Genomic DNA, 24,937 nt, shown 5'->3' with positions numbered 1-24,937 from the left:
TGGCCAGTACAGCCCCAGCCCCTGGTAGAGAGGAGGTTTATTTGTAACGAACCATTTCCAATAAATTATCCACTTTAAAAACTCTAACGAAAAAAACAGAAGAGCCACAAGGCAGGGGGACCCCTTCCCCCCAACATCGTGCAGGGGGCCATGGAGCCCACAGGCACCCTGGGGTAGAGGAGCTCTGGGACTGCAGACCCCTCTCACCCCCCACAATTCCTTGTCTCTGGAGGTGAAGCCACACAGCCCCAGCAGGCAGGACCCTGCTTAGTGTTGCAGTGGGACCAATCACTGCTGGTCCCCAGGGGTGTCCTCTCCCAAGCCGAGTGCTACCCTGGCACTACAGGCCTTCCCTCGACAACCCACTTTACCCCCTGCTGCTCCTCTGAGCCCAGGGCCAGGGGGAAGCACAGCATCCATCATCACCATGGTCACTCGGCTCCCATTCTACCCCCAATGGCTCCTTAGGCAGGGTTGAGTGGGAGAGATGCTGTGTCCTGCTCCATACCACACACAGGAACAGCCCTGCAGAAGCAGAGACACAAGCCCCTCCCTGTCACCCACTGTCTTGTGTCCCAGAAGTGGGGCACAGGGACTGGGAAACAGCAGAGCAAGGTCCAGGTGACAGCAGCAGAAGGGTGGGAGTGCAGGGACTGAGCCCAGGAGGAAGGCGAGAGGGTACCTGGCTGCCAAGAGGAAGGGGCCACATGTCCAGAGAACTCTCCTAAGACAGCCATAGTCCAGCTTTCATGGCACAGTGATGGGGCATGAGGGTAGGCTTGAGCTGCTGGGTGGCAGAGGGTGGCACATACCCACCACCAGCATGGGACTCTCACCAGTACAGTCAGTGAACGCCAGAGGCACAGATGGGCACTGATCATGCTGCAGCTCTCTGGGAGCATCAGCAGCCTCCACCCATCCCAGCTCCAGGGAGATGGGGGTGAGGAGGAGGGAAAAATGTGACTCAGGGACCTGGTGACACAGCTGTGGGATGAGGAAGCCACTGGCACAGTGCTCGGGTGGGTACCAAGGGGTGCACCCCGCTGGCAGGAGGCAGCAGGAGGCTGCTGTGGCGGATGGCAGTGCGGTGAGCGCGGGTCCTGCGGAGCGCAGGGTGGGCAGGACGCTCCCTTCCATCTGTAAACACGGCACTGGGAGAGCTGGGAGCCTCCGGCGCTGCCAGCTCGGCTTTGGCACTAGGCAGCTGTCACTCCTCCTCCCCGGCCAGCAGGAAGCTGTAGAGGAAGTTGATGGCACGCTGGCGCTCCTGCGGAGTCTGCTTGGCCTGCAGGGTGGGTGGGGGGCGCAGGAGCAGGCTGGAGAACAGGGCGGCTGAGGAGGGGAGAACAACCTGTTAGAGAAAGGCTGGAGAGCCGCAGAGTCTGCTCGGTGAGGGAGGTTCTCCTCCTCCCCTCTGCCCCGGTGAGACCACAGCTGCAGTACTGTGACCAGTTCTGGGCTCCCCAGTTCAAGAGACAGAGGGAACTACTGGTCAGAGTCCAGGGGTGGCTGTGGAGATGCTGAGGGGCCTGGAGCATCTCTGTGAAGAGCAAAGGCTGACAGCCCTGGGGCTGCTGAGCCTGGAGAAGAGCAGCCTGAGAGGGGATCTGAGCAATGCTCAGCAAGAGCTAAAGGGTGAGGGGCAAGAGGATGGAGCCAGGCTCCTCTCTGTGGTGCCCACTGAGCAGGACAAGGGACAATGGGTACAAAGTGGAACTCAGGAGGTTCTACCTGGACAGGAGGAGAAAGTTCTTTGATGTGAGGGTGCTGGAGTCCTAGAGCAGGCTGCCCAGAGAGGTTGTGGAGTCTCCTTCTCTGGAGAGCTTCCAACTCTACCTCACCATTGTGATTCTGGGCAAGCTGCTGTGGGTGCTCCTGCTTAGCAGTGAGCTTGGACTGGATGATCTCCAGAGGTCTCTTCCAACCCCACCAAGCTGGGGCCAGGGGACTGGTCAGGAGCAGAGTGTGAAAGGTGGCAGTTCTGCTTCAGGGGGCAGCAGAGGGGAGGAGACAGCCATACCGATCATGGGGGCGGTGACGTTGTTGTCTTCCGAGTAGCGGAGCAGCTCCCGGAGGAAGGACATCAGGTAGCGAAAGACGCTGCGGTGGCAGCGCGGCAGCTGGAAGATCACCTGCGGAAGGAACAAGGACAGGAAGCTCTCCCCGCTCACATCACTGCAGCACGCTGGGCTTGAGGGGCAGCCTCATCCCTTCTGTGGCCTCACAGCTGCTCTACGGCCACTGGTGTGAGCTGCAGGCTCAAGGAGACAGCGACGAGCTACCAGCTGCAGCCCCCTGCTGATGGCATTTGGCTCCTCTAACTGCCCTCAGGGACAATGCTGCCACCAAACCCCCACTATTGCCCTGGGGCTGCTTCCCACTCGCTTCCAGCTCTCACCAATTCCTTGGGATGCACAGCAGCAGTGTGAGTGCCGGAAGGAGAGATTTCCTGATGTCAGGGCTGAAAACATGTCCCAGAACCTCCTCCTCTCCCAGGGATGTGCTCACCTGCAGCCCAGCCAGAGCCCCTCAGCCCTTAGGGGAAGCAGAGGAACTGCACCTCTGGGCAGGGATTTAAACGCCTGGGACCAGCAGAGGCTCTTCCCCTCCCCCGTCGTGTCCACAGCCAAGGCACACTTGGGGTCCCTTTGGAAGCCACAAGCACTGCCAGGAGACACCACAGTGCCAAAGCATCCCAGGTCACCCTGCCAACCCCTTTGGTCTGGTCCCAAAGGCCCTCACCAGCTCCAGGGAAGAGCAGGAGCAGGCAGGCGCCAGGACAGAGCCAGCAGCCCCACGGTGGCAGCGCAGAGCCAGCCAGCTGTGACACAGGGACAGCTGTGACACAGGGACAGCACAGTACCTGTCGGCAGAGCCGGCTGTTGTGGGACCAGTCGAGGCAGCGCTGGTACAGCTCGTAGCAGATCACTGGCTCCGGCAGGGCCTCCAGGAAGATGAGGAGAGCTTCAGCCACCGAGTGGTTGCTGCCTGCTGTGGCAGCAGGAATTAAGGGGCAATGTCTGGCAGGTGGACACGGCTCCCCCAGCCTGCTCCCCTCCCTTCCCCCGCAGCTGCCTCATCTCTGCTTCCTCCTCAAAGACCTCACAAGGTCTTTGGCACCTAAGCCCATTTGCTCCTCCTCCACGGTCTCCCATCCATGGAAGATGCTGCTCCATCCGCTCTGTGCTGCCTTTACCCACTTTCTGCCCATAGCAGCTCTCTGCTCCATTAGTCCCTTCTCCAGGTCGTGCTCCCTGGTGTCCCACTCATCAGTTCCAGTGCTTGGCTCAGCCTGGCTGCAGCTCACTGAGCTCTGCCCTGTTACTAGCACAGGTTCAGCTCCAAGAATGGTTATCTTGGGAGGACAGAGTGGAGGCAGCCCAAGAGGGACCCGGCCAGCTGAAGGTCACATCAAGTTCTCCTGAGAGGGAGCTCTCCTAGCAGAGCTCCCAGGACATCAGCAAGGATACGGATTGTCTCAGGGATGCTGGTGTCCAGGCAGTCAATGATCTTCTCCAACTCTTCCTGCATGCCTGGGGTCTGGAACAGGTCCTCCTGCCAACGACAGCACAGGGACAGAGAGTCACCTTCCTCACAAAGGCTGAGGCATGTAATGATGGACGGGGAAAGCTGATATCCCCAGCCAGGGCACCAAGCCTGGAGCAGGTCCCCAAGCTCCCCAGAGGAGCCTCCCTCACCTGGTGGCAGGCATGCTTGAACAAGTGGTCCACCAAGAGCCAGATCTCCTTTGGCACCTGCAGCGGCACCTCCCCAGCCTCCTCGCTGTCCAGGGAGTCCATCTGCAGAACGGATTTCTCCTGGTGGCAAACAGCAGATGAGGTTTCAGGGAAACACCAACCCTTCTGGAAGGGTCTCAGCAGAGAAATGCTGGAGAAGGCAAGCAGCAGGACCCAGGACTCCTCTGGCCCTTCCTGGACCTTCCAGCACAGAGCCATTGCTCCTCCTGCTGCCCCACAGAACCTCCCAGCTCCTTCATGGAGCTGCCCAAGAGTCTCAGCCACAGCTCCAAGACATGACCCCAGCCACACCATATCCCACAGGATAGGGCTCTTGCTGGCTAAATCACAGCTCCCAGCCTGCTGCTGACCCTGGAGGACCCTTCTGTCAGCTTCCATGTATGAGGCTCCTCCAGCCCCACACTCCAGTCCCCCAGCTGCTCTCTGGACACAGAGTGCAGGACCTGCCTGTCCTCATCCCTGTGAGCTCTCATCTCTCACCACAGCTGTTCTCTGGGGCTAAACAGCCCAGCTGGGTGAAGCTTCTCTCCTGCTTTCCAAAGGTGAGGTCTCTGAACACAGCAATCCTGACACCACTGTCACATTTCCCCACTTAGTGAAGCAGCCAAATGAGTGTAACTGCTTAGACATCTCCATCACATCAGCACTCGACAGGATCAGTAGCTCCATTGTACCACCCCTCATGCCCCCAAGGGAGCCATGCCCAGCTCTCCTGAAACACCCCCAGCAGAAGCACCCAGCCAAGGTAGGCACCAGCAGTAACACAACCCAAGACACCAGCAGAGGAGCACCACAAGCCCAATGCAAAGAGCTTTGTTTCAGCCACTGGCACACTGACAACTGAGGTCACTGTCCCTCTGCAGCACACACAACCACCTACAGCAGCTGGGGCTGGGTCCTGCTTCTCACAGTGCACCCAGAGGCACCTCTGCTTGGCATGAGCCCCACCAGCATGGGCAGCAGTCACACAGCACAGCTTTGCCCCAAACACTGATGGATTTTCTTGACAGAACCAGAAGAAATGGCCTCAAGTTGCCCCACGGGAGGCTTAGGTTGGACACGAGGAACAATTTTTTCCCCTTGAGTGTTGACCAGGCCTGGCACAGGCTGCCCAGGGCAATGGTGGAGTCCCCATCCCTGAAGAGCTTTCAAAGCCATGGAGATGTGGTGCTGAGGGACATGGTTTGGTGGTGACCTGGAAATGCTGGTTAACAGATTGGACTCCATGAGCTTAAAGGTCTCTTCCAACCCAAACTGTTCCATGACTCCAGGATCTTGCTGATTAGCAGAGGCTGAGCCATGGCCACACACCTGCCTCACTCACGCAAGCACACAGGGCAGGCTCAGAAGCAGCACGTTAGAACTTCAAGAGGGAAAAGCCAAGAGCTGGAGACCCCCTGAAAGCTCAGGGCTCTCAGCAGGGGATCCCCACATCGAGGCAGCACTGGAGACCAGCGCAGGGCAGTGCCCCACTCTGCCAGGCTGCTTGGCAGGACTGCAGAGACCCCAAGGCAGGAGAGCCCGGCTGCTTAGGACAGAGGAGGAGGAAGAGGAGGAGGAGAAGGAGGAGGAATAGGAGGAGGAGGAGCTGGTCCCTGCGTTTCCCTTGCGCCGGGCCCGGAGCGCCCCCTGCTGCCGTGAGCGGGGAAGGGACGCTCCATGTCCTCGCCGGAGCTGGCAGATTCTCCGCAGAAGGGTGTTCCCAGAAGGCAGGCACCAACCTCCTCCCTTCCCCTCTGCAAGGAAGGGGACTGGCAGCTTTATCTGCTTCAACTCCCGGGTTCCCGGGGAGGAGACAGCCATCCCCTTTCCTGTTTAACTCTGACAGCCGGGAGAGGGACATGTCACCAGCCCAGGAAGCTGCAGAGAGCAGGATCAACTTTGCTACCCTCCCAGCATCTCCCAGGTGCTCATCCAGTGAGAGATGTAACTTCCTTGGCCCCCAGTATGAAGCCAAGCTGGGACCCTGTTCTGGCACGGGAGGCTGCATGAGCTGGTAGCCCAGGCTCTGCTGCTCCAGGAGGCAGAGCATTATCTGTCTACTGTGCAAAGCCCTCCTTGGCCTTCACAAGGACACAGAAAACCCAGCAGAGGGAAAAGACTTCAGTTTTCCAACTTGTCCCTCTCCCCATAACTCTGGGGATGGTGCTCTGGTGAACTCCACACCACAAGCATGGCTGGAGCCAAATCTGACATGTCAAAGGTCTGCAATCCCTTCTGGAAGTCCCTACCATTGCTGCCAGGATAAGGAGAGGGTTTATTTCTCCCTCAGAGCAAAAGTGGTGAGCTTTAAGCAGCTGAGTGGGGCTGGCCCCACCTTGGCTGCGAGGTCACCCTGTGCTCCAGCCTGTTCCCATCCAGCACACAGCTGCGCTAAGAGGCTTTGCTGGAACAAGGGCTCTGCACCCATCCCCTCCCCTCTGCAGCGCAAACCGAGGGAGAACTCTGGGTTCTTTTACAAAGAGGGCACTGAGAAGCAGAGTGGTTGCTTGTGTTACCTTTTCTGAGAAGCTGTCTTCTCCCTGAGAGCAGCGGGAAAGAGAGAAGAGGAGAAAAGTGTGGTTAAGAGAGGGATTGCACCTCCAGACCCTGCAGAAGCCTCATTTGCATGACAAGACCCCACCGACTGCCAGGCCCTTCACACATTTTGCTGACACGGCCGGAGCTAAACCTGCAGGGAGAGATTTCCCTGCCAATTAGCAAAAATCCTGCTCACATGATGCACAACCTGCTCAGGAGCTCCACAAACTCCTCGGAGGGGTCCTCCAGCAGCACCGTTTCTGCCCATCGAGCAGCCAGGCTGTGGGCAGATGCGAGGTGGCCACCAAGAAGAAGCTGCCCTCCTTGGATCTTCCTGGTTGGAAATACATATCCCTGTGTGACTCCAGCCATCTGCCCTGCTGAACAGGCCAGAGATAAAACATTCCCCAGGCTAAATCTGTGTCCCTGAGCGGGTGGCAGCTGTGGAGCCAACAGGCCCCCTAAGCAGCTTTGTGTGCAGTCAGGGAAATGAGCGTTTGTGCTCAGAGCCTGCTCCTCTGGCCCCACCTAAGAGCATTAACCCACTGCAGGAGAGGCATGGCAAAGCCCCCCCCGGCCCCGGCTGCCAGCATAAGCCCTCTGGCCATCCTCAAACACGGCACCAACAGAAGACACTCCCCAGTGGTGTCCACAAGAGGGGACAGGCGCAGGTTGCTCAAGCTGAGCGTTGGCAGATCAATCTTTGGGGCCGAGAGCAACCAAAACACATCCAAGGGCTGAAAAGCTGCAGCCACCACGGCACAGGGCATGCTGGAGTGGGGCAGCATCTCAGCTCCGTGGTGACCTCAGCTCCCCTTGGAGGCTCACTGAGGAGAAGACAGCCCCGACGGCCCGGCCTCTTGCCCACAACAGCTTGCTCCCACCATGAGCTGGCACAGGTTGTCCTTCCCCGGCGCAGGGACGGCAGTGGCAGGTTGGGGACGGCAGAGAGAGGCTGTTTCGTAACGGGGTGAGTCATCTGCAGCCTTGCTGCACCTCCCGAGGCCTGCCCTGCTCTTCATCTCCTCCTGCAGCCTACGGCACCGTCAGCTCTGCCAGGCCAACCCGCTCCTGACAAGGAATCTTCAGGAGGCTTCTTAGAGCCCAAGATAAAACCCAGGATGAGACACTAGGGCTCAAATCCCAAAGGGGTGCTGCTCAGGTGTCAGCAGCTGCTCCCAGGAGAGCTGCTGCCAGCACCCCTCCCCTAAGCTACTGCACATCAAACTGGTGCTCAGACCCGCGGGGACCTGTGCTCTTCAGATCGTCTGCTGCTGAAGACAAACCTGGCTTGGCCAGGCTGGCAGAGACGCTCAGTGCAGGGAGTGACAAGCCCCAGCATGACATCAGTGCAGGAGGGAGCATCACAGAATCCCAGAATGGGCTGGGTTGGAAGAGACCTTAAAGATCATCCAGTTCCAACTCCCCCACCATGGGCAGGGACACTTCCCACTAGATCAGGTTGCACAAGGTCTCATCCAGTCTGGTCTTGAATACCTCCAGGCAGGGAGCATCCACAACCTCCCAAGGCAACCTGGCCCAATGTCTCACCACCCTCACTGTAAAGAATTTCTTCCCAATCTTCAGCCTCAATCTCCCCTCTTCTAGCTCAGAGCCACTGATTCTCATCCCATCACTACAAGCCTTTGCAAGAAGTCCCTCCCCAGCTTTCTCGTAGACCCTCTTCAGGTGATGGAGGAAAAAAAATGGTTCTTCACACACAAACCCAGCACCTTCCTCACATTCTGAACATCCTCTACAGACACCTCAGTGCCCCAGCACACATCTGGGCTGTGGGGTGCTGAGCATGTGCAGCACAGGCAGCAGAAAGAGCTCAGCTTGTCTTGCCTTCAAGAGTTCCCCCACTCAGAGGTAGGATCAAACCCAAAGCACCTAAAACAGCCCCGAGGTGACAGCAGCTTTATAATGCAACTGACTGCATTTTGCTTTGGGCTGCTGCACATTGTGTTCCTTGAGATTCCCTAACGTGTTCTGAGGGAAGCACTGCAGTGACACTGAGCCTACCAACACCAGAGCCTTGCTCCTTTGCTGGGGATACTGGGACAGGGCTCTCTCCTCCCTCTCTTTGACTCTCTGTGCTTCTGTGTGTTTCACTGAACGGCAGGAGGAAGCAGACAGAGGTAAAGGAAGCAGAAGGAGCCTCAGAGAACTCCTAGCAAAGTAAGAGTGTGCATCTGTGAGAGTAGAAGCTGAGTATGGGCCTCAGTTCCTGTCTGTAGAACACAAAGTGCTGAGCACTGAGCAGGAGAAAGCAACTGAAGGAGCCTCCAGGATGGATGAAATCCTCCAGCCCAATTTCAGTACCCTTCCAGAACACGCTTCCAGTCAAATCCTGGAGAGCATGAGGAGTCTGAGGCCTGCAATAGTTGCCTGAATTGAGGTAGCAAATGTTGGATATTGCCACCTGGATTTTGCAGAGCCTGATCCCGTAGCTGCAAAATCAGAATTCTGGTATGGAAAAGGCTTCTCTAAGTGTTGGGGCTGTGAGAAAAGCTGACAGCTACAACAAAAGGATTGGAAGAGGCCTGGTGCAGCTGCCAGAGGGAAGAGGAAGATGGGTAAGCAGATGGAGTGGAAGCTGCCAAGCTACAGATGTGAAAAGGCAGCAGCTTCTGGACAAAAAAAACCTGCAAGGAAGAATGAGATACAAGATAGGAGAGAGGAAAGGTGTCACACGTCAGAGGGACTAATAGAACTGGGCTGATCTTTCAGATGAACAAAAAGAAAAGAGTTTTTTCTGGCTAAACCAGAATGGACTAAGCTCCAGCAACTGCTGGACCCCACAGGCAAGGCTATGAAAAGCCAGAGGAGAGGAACAAACTCAGACTGGAAACGAGAAGGAAGCTGACCAAAATGGGGCTTTGTTTCAGAACCAGCTACGAGACACCACCAGATAAGAGGTGACCAGGGCACAGTTTCCCTGCCTTGCATACACAAGTGCCCTCAGAAGGATAAATATTGATGTGGGGGCTGGTGGAGCTTGGGGAGAGGAGCATTTATCTCTCCTCCACAGAGCAGCTTGCTTGCTATGGTTGGCAAAGACAGGAAGTGGCCAGAGAGGCTGCAAGGCTGGTCCTCTGCTGTGCTCCTAACAGCACCAAGGGCCTTTCCTCTCAGTTCCTTCTATTTCTGCCTGTTTCTTCCCCTGAGCAGAGTGAATGCCACAAGGATCCAGAAGGAAAAGGACTCCGGAGCCCTCATCCCTGCAGGAGTAGCCCAGGCACCTCGGGAAGTGCTTCATCAGCCCCCTTGTGACACGTCAGTGCCACTCAGCTGAGCTGCCAGCACCAACCCGACAGAAACACAGGGTGCCAGGATCACTTTTGTATCAGAGCCTCCTCAGACACTGGGCACAAGCACATCACTGGGTGTGATGGAGGGAAATAACAGCACCTAAAGCTTTGGAGGAAGCAAGCTGGGTCCAAGCCAGCAGAGCTGGCTCAGGGTGAAACCCAGGGGGCAGCAGGAGGGACTGTGCCCTCTGCCCACTGCCAGAGCTGCTCCAGGAGGTTGCTACTCACCAGGTCAATCAGCTTGGTGACCGGAACCTCTCGTATGGGTCGCTTCATTCGGCACAAGGCCTCCAGGGAGGTGCCAAAGCAGCTGGGCAGGTAAGTCCCACTGATGGTGAGGAAATAGTCCTTGCCTCGGTCCAGGTGAAGGACAAGGATGTCCTCAATCTTGTCCTCGCCGGAGTTGAGCAGGGTGACCGAGTCCTTACTGACATACACGTCCAGGGAGATCTCTGTGCTCTCATCTGCAACAGACAGCAGCTCTCAAGAACACAGAGGCACCCAAAAGGAGTTGGGAGGGACAAAGGTGCAGCAGCAGGGACGAAGGTCACAACGCTGAGCGGACAGACAAGGACGAGGGTGAGAAAAGTGATGGGTGAAGGACAGGGAGGACTGAGGAGCTGGCTGGCAGTCTGCACCAGCACGGGCTGGGGAAGCTGTGGGAGAGCTCACCTGGCTCCAAGTAGCCTTCACAGGGCTCTGCTCGAAGCCACGGCTTGCAGTAGTGGGTGTCGTTGAGCTTTGGGATGAAGGAGAAGTGACAGGTGACCTGCCCATCATTGGTGATCTGGAACTTCTGCTTCTGCAGCTGACGGAACTTCACGTTTTCAAACTCAAACTGCAAAGAGAAAAGGCAAAGCGTGCTAGTGGAGACCATGGGACACCCAGACTCTGCTGTGGCAACCCAGGGCTGAGGAGCACCCACATGGCTCCTCCCAGGAGGACTGCTGAGAAGCCAAGGCAAGGGGCCCCTCTAATCCAACTCCTGATCCTATGATTACAGATAAAGTGCAACTTCCTATCATGCACTGCATCGAATCCAGGGCTTTAAGAGCAGTTCTTGCACTGCTGTGCTTGGGAGGTGGGCAGGGATTGGGGTTTCATGCTCACTTCTCTCCTGCTCAGCTCCAGCGAGGGCAGGAAGTCATTCTCCATCCTGTCCATCATACGAACGATGTCTTCGAACGTCTTCCGACACTTCTGCTCATCCACAACCTTGACCTGTGGGAGACCAGGAAATGCTCAGCACAGCTTCTGAGCAGCTGCACAGGAGCTTCTGGTCACGAGGCAAGCACAGAAGTGAGAGCTTTCCCTAAGCACTTGCTTCGTGCAGCTGGAAGGCAGAGAGAACCTGCAGGCCTGGTGCACCTCTTGAGCCGCACGTGCAGCTTCACACCCCCTTTTACCCCTGCAGATACTACTGGGGTCCTCCTGGCCACTGATCGCCCTGCTGGGAGATACTGGGGGTAATCTGTGTGGGACAGCACTGGCACCTAAACATTATCCATCATCTCCAGAGGAAGAGGAGAGCAGTTCTCCATTAAGGCTTGAGCTACCCAGGGTGCAGGAGGTAGCAGAAATGGAAATGGACTGTCTCTGTCAACCAGGAGACACAAATCTGCCACTACCCAGCCACTTCTGAAAGAATCCAGATGTGAATCAAAGGACACACTCTTAACACATCAGGGGAAGCCTGCAACAGCAGGTACAGGTTGTGTCTGCTTGTGGAGGAGACAAAGCAGCAGGTCATCCATAGAATCATGGAATGGTTTGGATTGGAAGGGACCTTCAAGATCATCCGGTTCCAACCCTCCTCTGTCACGGACAGAGTCAACTTCCACTATGTTGATCAAGCCTCATTCAACCCAGCTTTGAACACTGTCAGGCTTGGAGCCTCCACATCTCTGAACAACCTGTTCAGTGCCTCACCACCCTCTTGAGGAAGAATTTATCCTTAATGTCCCACCTCGATCCAGCTTCTTCCAGTTTGAAGCCATCAGCCCTCATCCTGTCACTCCATGCCTTTGTCAAAAGCCCCTCTGTAGCTGTCCTGTGGGCCCCTTCAAATCCTGGCAGGATTTGTCCTGCTCTAAGGCAGTCTCCCTGGAGACTTCTCTTCTGCAGGCTGAACAGGCCCAGCTCTCTCAGCCTGTGCTCACAGCAGAGGTGCTCCACGCCAAGCAGCAGCATCCCCACGCAGAGGGCACATCTCATGTTATTTACTGTGGGCTCTTGCAAGAGCCTCAGCGGAGCTGCTGTGCCCAAGGAGGATGTGCTGAAGGCCCCCAGCCCAGCCCAGCCCAGCAGACACCTCACCCCGATGCGGAAGAGGGCGCTGACAGGCTTGTGGTCGCTGGTCTTGAGTTCCATGTGGCTGCAGTAGCGCATCTGGGCGATGTTGCCTCCTCTCCAGAGGATGCGGTCACACCAGGCGGGCACGCGGCACTTCCCACTGCCAAGAGCAGGTTACCAGGGTGACCCAGCGGTCCCAGCAAACCAGCCAGCAGCTCCCTCCAGCCCCACCACCACCGACCGCATCACCAGCGGTGGGATGAGCTCCTGTCACCTCCCTGCATGGAACCGTTTGGGTTGGAAAAGCCCTCTAAGGTCATCTGGCCCAACCACCATGGCCACTAAACTGTGTCCCACAGTGCCACAGCCACACCTTCCAGAGAACCATAGAATTTTCCAGGCTGGAAAAGACCTTTAAGATCATCAAGTCCAACCATCAATGCCCCACTGCCAGACCCACCACTGAACCATGTCCCTCAGCGCTACATAGAATCTCAAACACCTCCAGGGATGGGGACTCCATCACCGCCCTGGGCAGCCTGTTCCAGTGCCTGACCACTCTTGCAGCAAAGAGATTTGCCCTCATCTCCAACCCAAACCTCCCCTGGCACAATTTCAGGCCATTTCCTCTCAGTCTGTCACCTGATCCTAGGGAGAAGAGCCCAACTCCCACCTCATTCCAACCTCCTTTCAGGGAGTTGTAAAGAGCAATGAGGTCTCCCCTCAGCCTCTGTTTCCCTACAGAGGAGCTAAAATTCCCATCCTTTCCAGCATCAGGAAAGACAATGACATCAAACAAGGCTGTTTCCACAGCCTGAAGCCATGTGTGCTATGACCCAAGCTGCAGTGGTTTCTTCTGCTGCCAGCTCTATCTGACCCATCACTTGCTGTTTCCACTACAGAAAGTCTACCCAGCAATTACTACGATGTTAGAAGTCTGAATATCCCAGGTTGTCCTTCTCCAGATGAACCACTGTGCTGATTCACACAGGCACAGTGTGCTCCCCATTGAGAGCAAGCTTCTGCAGCAGATGCAGACAGGGCTGGGGGAGGCAGAGAGCGGCTGCAGGCAGGAACTGCTGCTGCTGCCACAGCACAGCCACCCCAGGGGCTGAGCAAGCCAGGAGACAGGATGAGTCAGAGAATCACAGAACTGTTTGGGTTGGAAGGGACCTTAAAGATCATCTAGTTCCAACTCCCTGCCATAGACAGTGACACCTCCCACTAGACCAGGTCACTCAAGGGCTCATCCAACCTGGCTTTGAATGCCTTTAGGGAGGGGGCATCCACAATGTCCCTAGGCAATCTGTTTCAGTGTCTCAGTACCCTCACTGCAAAGAATTTCTTCCTAACACCCTTAATTCCTTCACTGCAATTATGCCCCCGCCCTGCAACTGTTCAAGATTGGGCTGGATGAGGCCCTGAGCAACCTGCTCTAGTGGGAGGTGTCCCTTGGCCATGGCAGGGGGTTGGAACTGGATGATCTTAAAAGGTCCCTTCCAACCCAACCCATTCTATGAATCTCTGCCCCTGGCAGCAGCAAACCCTTCCTGTGCAGGGCTACCCGTGAGCTGCCTCTTCATCCTCCTCCTTCTGCAACCAGCAGCAAAGGAGACTTGGGGGGGCACATGCCTGGTCTGTGTATGGAAGCCCTACTTATTCCAGAGAAGATGGGACATGGAGTCCAAACCTGCCTGTGCACTCTAGCCCTTGCTCTAACAATGAGAGGTGTTTCCAGCTCTAGGAAGCAGGAAATCAAGCTCTGGGAGAAAATGGTTTCTGTGTCATAGGTGAGGACATGTCTTGGCAGCCTGACTTACCTGGAGTCCCAGCGATCTGTTTTGGAGTCATATTTGTAGGTAGGGACGAATTTAATCTCCCCCTCGGTGAAATCTGCAAAGGCTTTCTTCTGGGTGCGCTGAATGTTCAGCTAGAGCAGAAAAACAGCACTGGAAAACACCCCAAAACCCAGCAAACCACCCCAAACATACAGCAGAGCATCAGAGAGCAGAGCTGCAGCCAGAGGTCACTGCCACCTGCAGCCAAGGGATGCACCAGACACCCTCCAAACTGCTCCTCAGACCTGGAACCTTTGACAGAGGTAAAAATTCAACAGCAGAGGAACGTTTTCTGGACAAGGGTGAACATGAGCTGGCCCAGTGCTGCTCACCAGGCCCTGCAGGCAGCACAGAACAGTAGTTAGGAGAAATCTGAACTGCTGCAGGGGTGCTAAAGGCCTTCTTTATCTTCCAGGCTCTAGCATCGTCATTAATATTTCACTGCCAATCACTTTAGCAGCAGCCTGCAGGATTGAGTTTGGCTGACACCTGACACAGCTTCCCCTTTGCTCATTTCTTAGCCTCAGAAACATCTGAGCTGCTCTCTGGATACAGATCTGCTTGCTGCAGTGATGAACTCCAGGACAGGATCCCTCCCCTCACTGCTCAGCTGCCTGCCAGGTGACATGGCACCATTCCTGCCCCTGTCTCCCAGGCACAACCCTTCACAGAATCACAGAATTGTTTGGGTTGGAAAAGTCCTCTAAGGTCATCCAGTCCAACCATCAACCCAACACCACCAGGGCCACTAAACCACGTCCCAGAGTGCCATGGCCACACCTTTCTTGAACACCTCCAGGGACAAGGACTCCACCACCTCCCTGGCCAGTCTGGTCCAGTGCCTGACCACTCTTGCAGGAAAGATTTGTCCTAATCTCCAACCTAAACCTCCCCTGGCACAATTTCAGGCCACTCCTATCACTTGATCCTAGGGAGAAGAGCCCAATCCCCACCTCTCTCCAACCTTCTCTCAGGGAGTTGTAGAGGGTAACGAGGTCTCCCCTCAGCCTCCTCTTCTCCAGGCTGAACAACCCCGACCTACTCTCCTCTTGAAAGTACATCTGGTGCTGCCTCAGCCTGCAGCACTCAGAGATGCTGAGCACGGAAGGGCAGAGCATAGCATTGAGGTCAAACAGCAGAGAAGTGCTGGTCCCAGATCGATACCTCCTGCAAAACACTGATCACAGCAGCTTTGGTGGCTGGTGCAGATCCCCATGTTCCAGCTTGTGGGTTGCATGTAAGAGAGAGACCTGGCAGTGCTGCTGGATAACAAGGTGTCCATGGCACAGCAATGTGCCCTTGTGAGCAAGAGGGCAAATGGGATCCTGGGGTGCATTAAGAAGAGTGTGTCTAGATCAAGGGAGATTCTCTTCCACCTCTACTCTGCTCTGGTGAGACCTCATCTTGAGTACTGCATTCAGTTTTGGGCTCCCTAGTTGAAGAGGGACAGGGATCTATTGGAGAGGGTCCAGTCCAGCAGAAGGCTATGAGAATGATTAGGGGACTGGAGCACTGCCTGATGAGGAGAGGCTGAGGGACCTGAGGATTTTCAGTCTAGAGAAGACTGAGAAGGGATTTAATAAATGTCTATAAATAACTGAGGGCTGAGGGTCAGGATGGGGGGACAGGCTCTACTCACTTGCTCCCTGGGATAGGACAAAGAGCAATAGATGGAAGCTGCAGCACAGGAGGTTCCAGCTCAACACAGTGGGGAACTTCTTTATTGTAAGGGTCACAGAGCACTGGAACAGGTACCCAGAGAGGTTGTGAAGTCTCCTTCTCTGAAGACTTTCAAGGCCCATGTGGATGTGCTCTGTGACCTGAACTAGATTGTATGATCCTGCTCTGGCAGGGGGGTTGGACTTGATGATATCTTTGGGCCCCTTCCAACCTCTAACATCCTGTGACCCTGTAAACTTCAGTGAGCTGCAGAGACTCCCTCTGCAGCAGCTGACTGAACTTCTACCAGTTAACCCCAGTACAACATACAACCTACTTCTGATGCCACCAGGACACCAGAGCTCTGCCTAGAATCTAGTCAGAGCATCTGCCAGCTCCTACCATGCACAGGCACATCTCAAACCATGGTGACCTCACAAGTCAGGAGCAAAGGTAAGTGGAGGTGACTGACCTGGTCATACATAAGCAGCTTCTGAAGCTCGTTCCTGCTGATGAGACTTTTCACCTCGCTGGCATCGGGCAGACAGAGCCTGTAGTTCAAGTCTCCGAGCCAGATGACAACACTGAAACCAAAGACAAGTGTGGAGAAGAAGAGCCAGGAGTTAAGTGTTGCAGGGAGCACAGGAAGATGGGTGAGAAGAAGAAGAGATGGCTGGTGGTGATTAAAGTTGCGACGCACGGAAGACAAAAGGAGACACAAAAGACTGAGCCCAACAACAGAACTTTCCAGTGGCAGCAGATACTACAGCACCAAGTCCTCCTCTTTTGGATCTCAGAGGGGACTGAAGACTTAGCTTACTGGAGATATCCAAGCTTGCCTCAGTCTGGAAAAAGACCAAGAACATCACAGAAAGATAGAATGGGTTGGGTTAGAAAAGCTCTTTAAGCTCATGGAGCCAAATCATGAACCCAGCACTGACAGGGCACCACTAAACCATAGCACTCAGCACATCTCCATGGCTTTTAAACCCTCACCCAGGGATAGAGACTCCACCACTGCCTAGGGCAGCCTGGGCAAGGTCTTGACAATGACTGAGGGGAAGAAATTGTTCCTCATGCCCAACCTAAACCTCCTCTGGGACAACCTGAGGCCATTTCCTCTTGTCCTGTCACTCGTTCCTTGGGAGAAGAGACCACCACCCACCACCAACTCTCCAATGAAGTGAGACCAGTGTGCCTCATCAACCTTCACAACTTCAGGCTACACAAAGTCCATCTAGCGGTCAGGGTCTTCTCATGCACAGAAGATGACAATGATAGAGCTCCTGAAGCAGAGCTGGCTTGTCAAGCAGACAGGCTGGCTGATCTGTGCTCTCACTTCATGTGACACCATGGTTTTACCTCTTTGTTCTTCACCGCCTTTTCTTCAACCAGATCAGGGCACAACTGTGTCAGCTCCCCAGCAAAGACTGACTGGTGCAGAACTGGTACAAGTAGAGTTGGATTCCTGCCAGGGCTGTGGTTTCCAGAACATTCACGTGGAGGCTGTGGTCTCCAAAATATTCCTGTGGTCTCCAGAAGGTTCCTGTCCTCTCTCACCCATCAGGCATTCCCTATCAACTCTCTCTTCCCCTGCCCCTCACTGGGCTCTCCCACAGTCCCTCAGCCTTCTCCTTACCCACCCTTGTGCTTTTTCCCCCCTTTACTCCATAAAGGTTTCATTTAAAGATTAAAATCTAACCCACTCTGCTATCAAAGCTCTTCCTGTTTACAGTCAAGCCTCAACATTTCCATCAGTGGATTATCAAGGATCATCTCCTCTTTGAAGTCTTTTCTGCACTAATCCACTCTACATTTTCTTCTCAGTTTTGAAATGGTTTCAGTATTTAGCTACAGGATCCTGGATCCTTTGCATCGGGTTTAAAGACCCCTTCACTTTTGTGTTGGTTTCCAGCTTTGGATCACTCAGCAGCTCTTCCAAAGGGAGGAGAGCAAACCCAACTCACTCGTGTTTCATGATGTTGAGCTGAGGTAGACCATCATCGAGGATCTCAAAACTCATCCGAGCACAGATGTCCTTGTAGTCCTGGTTCCGCCGCTCGAAGTCCTCCACGTGAGCAGCCAGGTGGGAGTTGACGATGCAGAAGGTGGTGTTGTGGAACACGAACCTCACTCCCACACCACCCTTGTTGCCCTGGGGAGAGAAGGTGGTTGGTTGGAGAAGGGAGGTGGTGGCTGGGTTGTCTTGGAGAAGGAAGGTGGTGGCTGGGTGGGTGGGCTGGGAGAAAGAAGGTGGCTGGCTAAAGGAGAAGGGAGGTGGCTGGCCAAAGGAGGTGACAGCGAGGCAGCAGGGCCAGGCCAGGGAAGAAGCCCAGGCTGTGCTGTGCCTCGCAGGGCCACAGGGCAGCAGTGCTGACTCACCATCTTCCCCATGATCCCTGTGCCCACGGTCTCTGTCACGATCTTCTGGATGTGGCTCAGATGATCCTTCTTAGCGTATATGAGCAGCATCATCCCCACCAGACGGACCATCTGCACCTGCAGCAGCAAAAGGGCTCCCCAGTTCCCAGGAGGACAACGGGAGTGCAGCTCTGCCCTGCCTGATGTTCTGCTCTTCCTCAATCTCTGCTTGCCACCATTCAAAGGACCTCCTGGCCCAGAGCAAGGCTTTGGAGAAGAATCCCTCACCCCTTGGTAGCTGTGCTGAGCCTGCAGCATTGCCCACTCCGAGGGTCCCCTGCAAGCAGGGCTGTCCTGGGAGGGCACGGAAACTTGCCAAGAACACAACAGGCCTGCTTGGAAGCCTCAGCCTTGTGCTCTGACCAGCCAGACCTGCAGAGAAGACCCCGAGGGCTCTGGTGAGACACATCATAGAGAGCCTCTGGTTGTCACTGAGGGCTGCAGGGTCAGCTGGGAGCTGTGCTGGAGGGGCCAGGCAGAGAAGCTCTCATCTCCTGAGGCAAACATGTCCAACCCACAGGGTTTCAAAGGGCCTTACAACCTGTTTGCCCCTCAGAACACACCTGTTCTCCAAGGCCAGGAATCCCTGACAGGTTCTCTACTGCAGAGCCCAACCTATAGGTGCTAGCACAGCACTGCCATAGTCTGTCCCAGCAGGGGTCTCAGGCTGCATCTCTTACATCTGCCAAGCCAACACAACTCCCAGCCTGTGCCTTCAAAACAGAGGAGCCAGCAACAAAGGCACTGGGCTGCATGCTCACTGCAGAGGTATTGGATGTGTTGGGATCAAGTGAGGGGAGAGGCTGGAACTGGATAATTCATTCATGGATTCATAGAAGGGGTTGGAAGGGACCTTCAAGACTATCTGTGGGCAGGGACACCTCCCACTGGAGCAGGTTTCTCAGACCCACATCCAACTTGACCTTGAACACCTCCAGTGAGGAGGCATCCACAACCTCCCTGGGCAACCTGTTCCAGTGCCTCCCCACCCTCATCCTAAAGAATTTATTCCTAACCTCCAGCCTCAGTCTTCTCTCTTCCAGCTCAAAGGCATTGCCTCTTGTCCTAGCACTAAAAGCCCTTACAAAAAGTCCCTTCCCAGGTCTCCTTCAGGTGCTGGAAGGCTGCTTTAAAGCTCTCCCTGGAGCCTTCTCTTCTCCAGGCTGAAATACCCTAACTCTCTCAGCCTCCCCACAGGGAAGGTGCTTCATTCTTCTAATCATCTTGGTGGCCTCCTCTGGGCTCACTCCTGCAGATCCATGTCCTTCTTGTGCTGCAGGAAGAGCCAGAGTCCCCATCCCACTCTGCAGCAGTGGAACCCTCATGAAACCAGAAGGCTTATCAACAACTTCAGTCACTTCCCCCTGCCCACATCCATATCCTGCCCTCTCCCTTCCACCAGGGAGGGAGAAGTTCATCCCAAACTCAAGCACGGCAAAGGGAACGGAGGAACCTCCTGGCAGCTCAGGTCATGACCCTGGGCTCCCTCTTGAGGCATCTCTGCTCGGTGAGATGCCATTTCCCTGCTGTGACAACCTGTAACACAGGTCACCGAGCTCAGCTCCGAGGGTGTGACAAGGGACACAGGATGAGGAGGAAAGGGAAGCTGCCTGATGTGTGCTGAGCTGGAACTAACAGCAGAAAGGTTTGCTGCAGCACAGACAGAACCCAGCAGCTGGCTCTACACCAGCCAGAAGAAAAAAAGTCCTGCTGCCACAGCTCAGGCAATGCAAGGTAGCAGCCTCTGGAGCATTTCACCCCAAGAATTGACCCTTTCCTTCCAGGAAAAGCCATTCATTCCATTTAGCAGCTCAAGACACACCTTGCTTCTCCACTGCAAGGGTGAGATGGTGACAGAGACAAAGGATCCAAACCCACTGCTCTCCATGGCCCTGAGACCCGCTCTGTGCTTTTACACAATCATTCTGATCCCTAACTTTGTACATTTCCACTTCCAAGTACAAGGTTCTCTACAACTGTGGGCAGAAAGATTCTCCAGACGCAACCTGGCCCAGATTTCTCCTTCCAAGACCCCACACCACCAAAAAGAACTCACTTTCTTATATTTGGCCTTAGGGTGCAGGGACTTCTCCACAGCCAACAGCCATTCCTGCTCCTTTGAAGAATCAAAGTAGAAAAAAGCTTCTGTGCTGAGGTCCAGCTCTTGGAACCTGAAAAACCAGCTGAGTTAGGACATTCAGCTCCCCACAGATCAGCCTCCTGCTACAGGAAGGTCACTGAGTGGTTTGGATTGAAAGTCACACAGCCCAAACCTCTGCAGTCAGCAGAGACATCTAGAGCAGGTTGCTCAGAGCCACAAAGAACCTGACCTGCAACAGTGCCAGGGATGGGGCATCTCACACCTTTCTGGGCAACCTGGGCCAGGTTCTCACCACCCTCAGTGTCAAACATTTCTCCCTTCTCTCCACTCTGATCTCCCTCTTTGATTTCAATCCATCAGCCCTTGCCAGGCAAAGGGCCCTGATCAAAAGACTGTCTTCAGCTTTCTGATCAGCTCCCTGATGTCTTGGAAGACCACACTGAGGTCTCAGTAAGGTCCACAGGAGGCCTCTAGCAGCAGCTCTTCTTGGAAGAGCAGCTCCTTCCTCCTACTTGCTAAATAAAGCAGCAGAATTTCACCACAGTGCCCCTGGGACTCTCCTCCAATGCTCCTCAGCAACCATCCCTGGGAGAAGCTTTACGTCAGGCAGAGGACAGGAAGTTCTGGGAATGCCTCAGGAGACATCTGCTTTGTTCTGTCACACCAGCCTCCTCCAAGCCCATCCAAATAGGTCTGTGCCCTCACACAGCATTTCTGAGACACAGCTCAGGGTTGTGGCACCTCTGAGAGCACAGCAGGAACTCAAACCAAGCACAAACCATCAGTGCCCAAGCCAGGGCCACAAAGAACCCAGCCCCAAAATCAACACAAGGCCACTGCCGCTCACCCAATGCAGTAGAAGTCTGGAGGCTCCGGGTCACACTCCAGCCAGGACTGCAAGTTGCTGTCTGGAGACTGCCCATTCACATTCCATGTCCCCACAAAAAACCTACAGCAGACAAGCAGCTAAACTGTTAGAAAATGCAGCAACAAGCACAACAGCACAGCCAAAGCAGGGTCCAGGCTGGACAGGAGATAGATGATCTTGAATGTTCCTCCCAAGCCAAACCATTCCATGAGCCTGTTCTATGCTTCCATGACCCTTCAGTGGGACCAGCAAACATCTGGCTCTTTTAACACCCTGTCACATGTGGAAGCACTAGGGCAGCATGGTGGGACAGCTGCATTGGTCCTCTCTGCACAAGTTTCAGCCTCACTTGAAGGCTCAGAGATCTGACAGCCACAGATGCAAAAGGAGAAGCTGCACCACAGGCACTTGTTGACTTGCAGGCTGCACTGATCCTCCTTCAGCCACCCACACTGGCCACACCTCGGAGCTGTCAGGTTTCAACCCCAGGCGAGGTGTGAGCTCCCAGAAGCAATCAAACAGCTCTGCCTGTCCCTCACCTGAAGTTGTGAAGGTTGACATAGTCCTTCTCCCTCTTGGCAAGCACATGTTTGATCAGGCCTTCCCTCTGCCCCAGCTGCGTGCTGGGCAAGAACATCTTGCGCATGGTGTTGGTCACCTCGGGCTGGTCTCTGGAGGCACCTTCCCTCTCTCGGTGTAGTCTAGGAAGGAAGCCAGAGCAGAATGAAACTGGCTCTGCTGCCTAGGAAGAGAAGGGTGAATGTGAACAGCTCCACCCCATTCCTTACTGCCTGTTCTGAGGCACGGGAGGAGGACGTGGGGGTTCTCGGCGAGACCCCGGCTGGTGGTTCTGCATGTTCCTCTTCTCTTCCAGGCTTAGAGTGTTGAAGTCATCATCAAACCCCAGAGCTCCTGTAATGAAAACAAAAGGAGCAACATGCCCTGAGGAATGGCATCAAAAATGCTCAGAGGGGAAAAAACAACTCCACGGTGAGGGACAAAGCTAATCTGACAGCAACCTATCAATGCTGGTGACTGAGGAGGGTCAGAAAGGGGCACTAACCCCAAGGGAGGGAGAGAGGGGGTGAAGGCACAAACCAAGGCAGAAGGCAACAATCAAGAGGGAATCAATCAACAGTCCAGGGCAACAGGACCTGAGGATTGAGATGTTTTGTTTTGTGCAGGGCAATGAAAAGTGAGAATATGAGTGCAGGGTTGGACACAGGTCCCTAACCAGAGGCCCCACTGCTGCACAAAGCGCACCAAGGTGATAGTTCAGCACCTGAAGAAGAGATCTCTGACAGAGCTGGGAGGTTTTTCTCCACCTGATGCCAGTTGGCTGAGTTCTTAGATTCAGGAAGAGCAGCTTTCACGTGGGCTGAAAAGAGATCAGCCCTGTCAGTAACTGCTGGTTGCCAGGAGGTGTCACAAACTCACCGACAGCTGTGCTCACCTTCCTGGATGCTCTGCACTTCTGAGAGGAACCTCAGGCACCGCTCCTCATCGGGGATCTCAAAGAGCCGCTCCGCTGTCTTGTCCCCTTGGATGCGGACCTTGCAGCCTGCTTCGGGCACAGACACAGGCTCACAGGGTCAGACAGGGCTGCTTCGTGCAGCTGAGACCAGGCTTTCTGGCTGTGCTCCCAGCTCATCAACGACAGCCAAGGTCCAGCTGCTCTTTCCAACACGAATCTGAACCTAAGCTACCTCAGTTGTGCTCTTGAGATCTCCCACCCCACCTAAGGTGGCTTCAAGAATTCTTCTCCCTACTGCAACCTCAGAGAAGAGCTCTGAAAGCACTAATAAATATTTCTTGGAAGGGAGAGCAGAAGCAGTGATGAGACCAAGTGTTGCCAGCACTGAAAAAGGCCAACTGTCACCACAGCTTGAGCAGAAGATAGAGAAGCAGAAGGGCGATGATGGCGCCGGGGACGGGGCTGGGCCCACAGGGAAGATTTAAGAAGCTCAAGTTTGACCAATTGCCAATAATCCAACCTGGGCATTCCAGATCATGTTTGTCCTGACAACTGACTGTCTAAAAGAGCCACACGACATCATCAGGGGAAGTTCAGTCCCTGGAGACAAACCCCAAGTGTGCAAGACCTTTGGTAGTGTGGCTGTAGGTGTAGAACTTACTGTTGGTGGCGATATCAATCAGCAGAGTCTCCTCTGCCTCTGCAAAGGAGAAAAACAGGATCAGAATGAGGGCTGCAGGAACTGAGAACTCCAAAAGAACATCCTGCCTGCACGAGAGGGCCCTAGCAAAGGAACAAATAGCTGCAATTTACACCTGAGCTGCCAATAATGGCCAGAGGAGAAAGCAGGGTCATGCTCAGACAGCCTGGGTGGCAACTCCCCACAACTGGGGAGATTCCCAATATCTGGAGTTCTCATACACCTGAACAGTTTGCTCCACCTCAGTCTCTAGGAAGGACCAAGCTGACAACAAACTACAGAGTTTTCTACACAGCAAAAGCCATGGGGCTGGACCACCCTGAACTGCACAGAAGGGGTGAGCTGGTCCAGGGAAAGGTGCTTTCAGTCCCCAACCAACCCTTGCCCCAAGAACACACACTGCTACTTGGGTTTAACCTAAGACAAGGCCTGAAGCTTTCTTCCCATTCCATAGCTGCTGAGACTTGACAGCTTGACAGACCTTAGAGAAGTTTGGATCTGAAGACAGAATTGGAGTAAAGCTCCCAGCTCCTGCTCTTATGGAGCAGACAGACAGCAGCAGACAGCAAGTATCAGTCACTGCAGACAGGTGTTGAAGATGCTGGCTCTGCATGAGCCCACAGCTCATCAGCCCCAGCCCAGCTCCTGCCCGCAGGGTAGGGAAGAGGCAGGGCTCAACAAACTGGGAGGTGCAGTTCCATGGGGATGGGCTCAATCTACACGGGTGCCCAGGAGGCAGGCTAAGGAACTCCTCCAAAGCTGGGTTTTCCCAATAGCAGTAGCAGGTTCCCACCTCCAGCAAAAAAAGCCCCCAGCTCAGTACCTTGCACGCACTTAAAGCGGCTGTTGATGGGGATGTAATCGGGATCGGAGCTTCCCTTCCCCTGCCGCTGGATAACTATCCTGGAGAGAGAGAAGAGCCCGATAAAACCCCCGAACAACACCATACCCGTGCACCGACACGGGTGAGCGCAGCACCGGCAGTGAGACGCAGCAGTGTTCGTTTCTATCGCCGTGCTGCTGGGAGCGGAGAAGAGAGAAGAGGCTCCGAGTCCCGCGGGATAGGGATGCCCGGGGCGAGGCTTAAAGTGCCGCTCAACTCCCCCTGCTGCGGGGCAGGTTCGGCCTTAGGGTGCAGCGGCTTCGGCTCCTCGGAGAAACCCGGAGGAGCAAGGAAGCGGAGGGGAGAAGCAGCGCTCCAGAGCCCGCATCTTAGCGCCCTGCCCGCCGGCCGCCGCGCCCGCGCCGCAGGGAAGAGTAGCGGCAAAGAAGCGGCCAGCAGCTCCCGCTCCGCCCCGGTCCTGCTCGTAACGCAGCGGCTCAAGAGCTTCAACTCTCCGGGGCAGTTACGGCAACTGTGGCTAGCGCGGTACAGCCTTGGCCAGCCGGGGGCCCAGCGGCGGTGGAAGAGGAACGAGCCGCCCCGGAACCAGCCGCCCGCACGGCCCGAACTCCAGCAGCAACAAAACAAACCGGACTCACTGGCACAGCGGCCGGAGCAACCGGGTTGGCCGGGCAGACAATGGGAGCCAGCCCAGCCCTACCGAAACGAGCTCTCCCCGCCGCGTCCCGGCACTCACCCGTAACGGCCGCCCCGCCAGCTCAGGCTGATCACGCACGGCTCCCGCCGCCCAGCCCGCACCTCCTCGCCGGCCACGCTCTGCACCGCAGCTAAGGAAAGCACCGTGACTGCCTAGCCCTCCACTCCCACAGCCCCCGCTGGCCCCGTCCCTCCCTCCACAGCTCCCCGGGGCAGGTTTCGGAGGATACGAGCACGCTGCAGGCCGCGGCGGGCCGCTCCATGGCGGCGCCTCCGTCTCCCAGCTACTTCGTGCTAACCACGGACGCGGTACGGACAGGCGGCTGCCGCTAATCACACTGCCCCCTGCGGGAGGGCGGACTGCAGCACCCTCCGCCTGAGCACCCAGGGGGCAGGTCTAGGGCGCGGCTGCTCCGAGAGATATGGGGCTCCGGGCAGCTACCGGGAGGGGC

General features: G+C 55.5%; 1 protein-coding gene across 5 annotated transcripts; it reads right to left on the bottom strand.

The window, feature by feature from the left end:
* Positions 1–19: 19 nt before the first annotated feature.
* OCRL (OCRL inositol polyphosphate-5-phosphatase) lies at positions 20–24,937 on the bottom strand. Of its 5 annotated transcripts, none has more exons than XM_064159239.1 (25): positions 24,716–24,937; positions 24,526–24,605; positions 23,769–23,848; positions 22,907–22,945; positions 22,225–22,332; positions 22,054–22,149; positions 21,560–21,683; positions 21,311–21,472; positions 20,751–20,852; positions 19,859–19,973; positions 17,764–17,880; positions 17,349–17,536; positions 15,854–15,965; positions 13,705–13,814; positions 11,909–12,044; positions 10,703–10,813; positions 10,265–10,430; positions 9,821–10,056; positions 6,475–6,612; positions 6,257–6,280; positions 3,699–3,818; positions 3,471–3,555; positions 2,864–2,991; positions 2,021–2,132; positions 20–1,332 (listed from the first exon to the last, which is right to left on the bottom strand). In XM_064159239.1, the coding sequence occupies exons 1-25, from the start codon at positions 24,746–24,748 to the stop codon at positions 1,208–1,210; spliced, it is 2,847 nt and encodes a 948-aa protein (XP_064015309.1). In that variant the 5' UTR covers positions 24,749–24,937; the 3' UTR covers positions 20–1,207. The 5 variants fall into 5 exon arrangements, with proteins under 5 accessions (XP_064015309.1, XP_064015308.1, XP_064015310.1 ...); XM_064159238.1 differs by having other exon boundaries at positions 22,225–22,335; positions 24,716–24,936; XM_064159240.1 differs by lacking the exon at positions 22,054–22,149 and having other exon boundaries at positions 22,225–22,335; positions 24,716–24,936.

This window comes from Pogoniulus pusillus, chromosome 19 (assembly GCF_015220805.1).
Source record: "Pogoniulus pusillus isolate bPogPus1 chromosome 19, bPogPus1.pri, whole genome shotgun sequence".
NCBI lineage: Eukaryota > Metazoa > Chordata > Aves > Piciformes > Lybiidae > Pogoniulus > Pogoniulus pusillus.
Note: the sequence above shows the minus strand (reverse complement) of the source record. Positions and strands in the feature narration are given on the sequence as shown.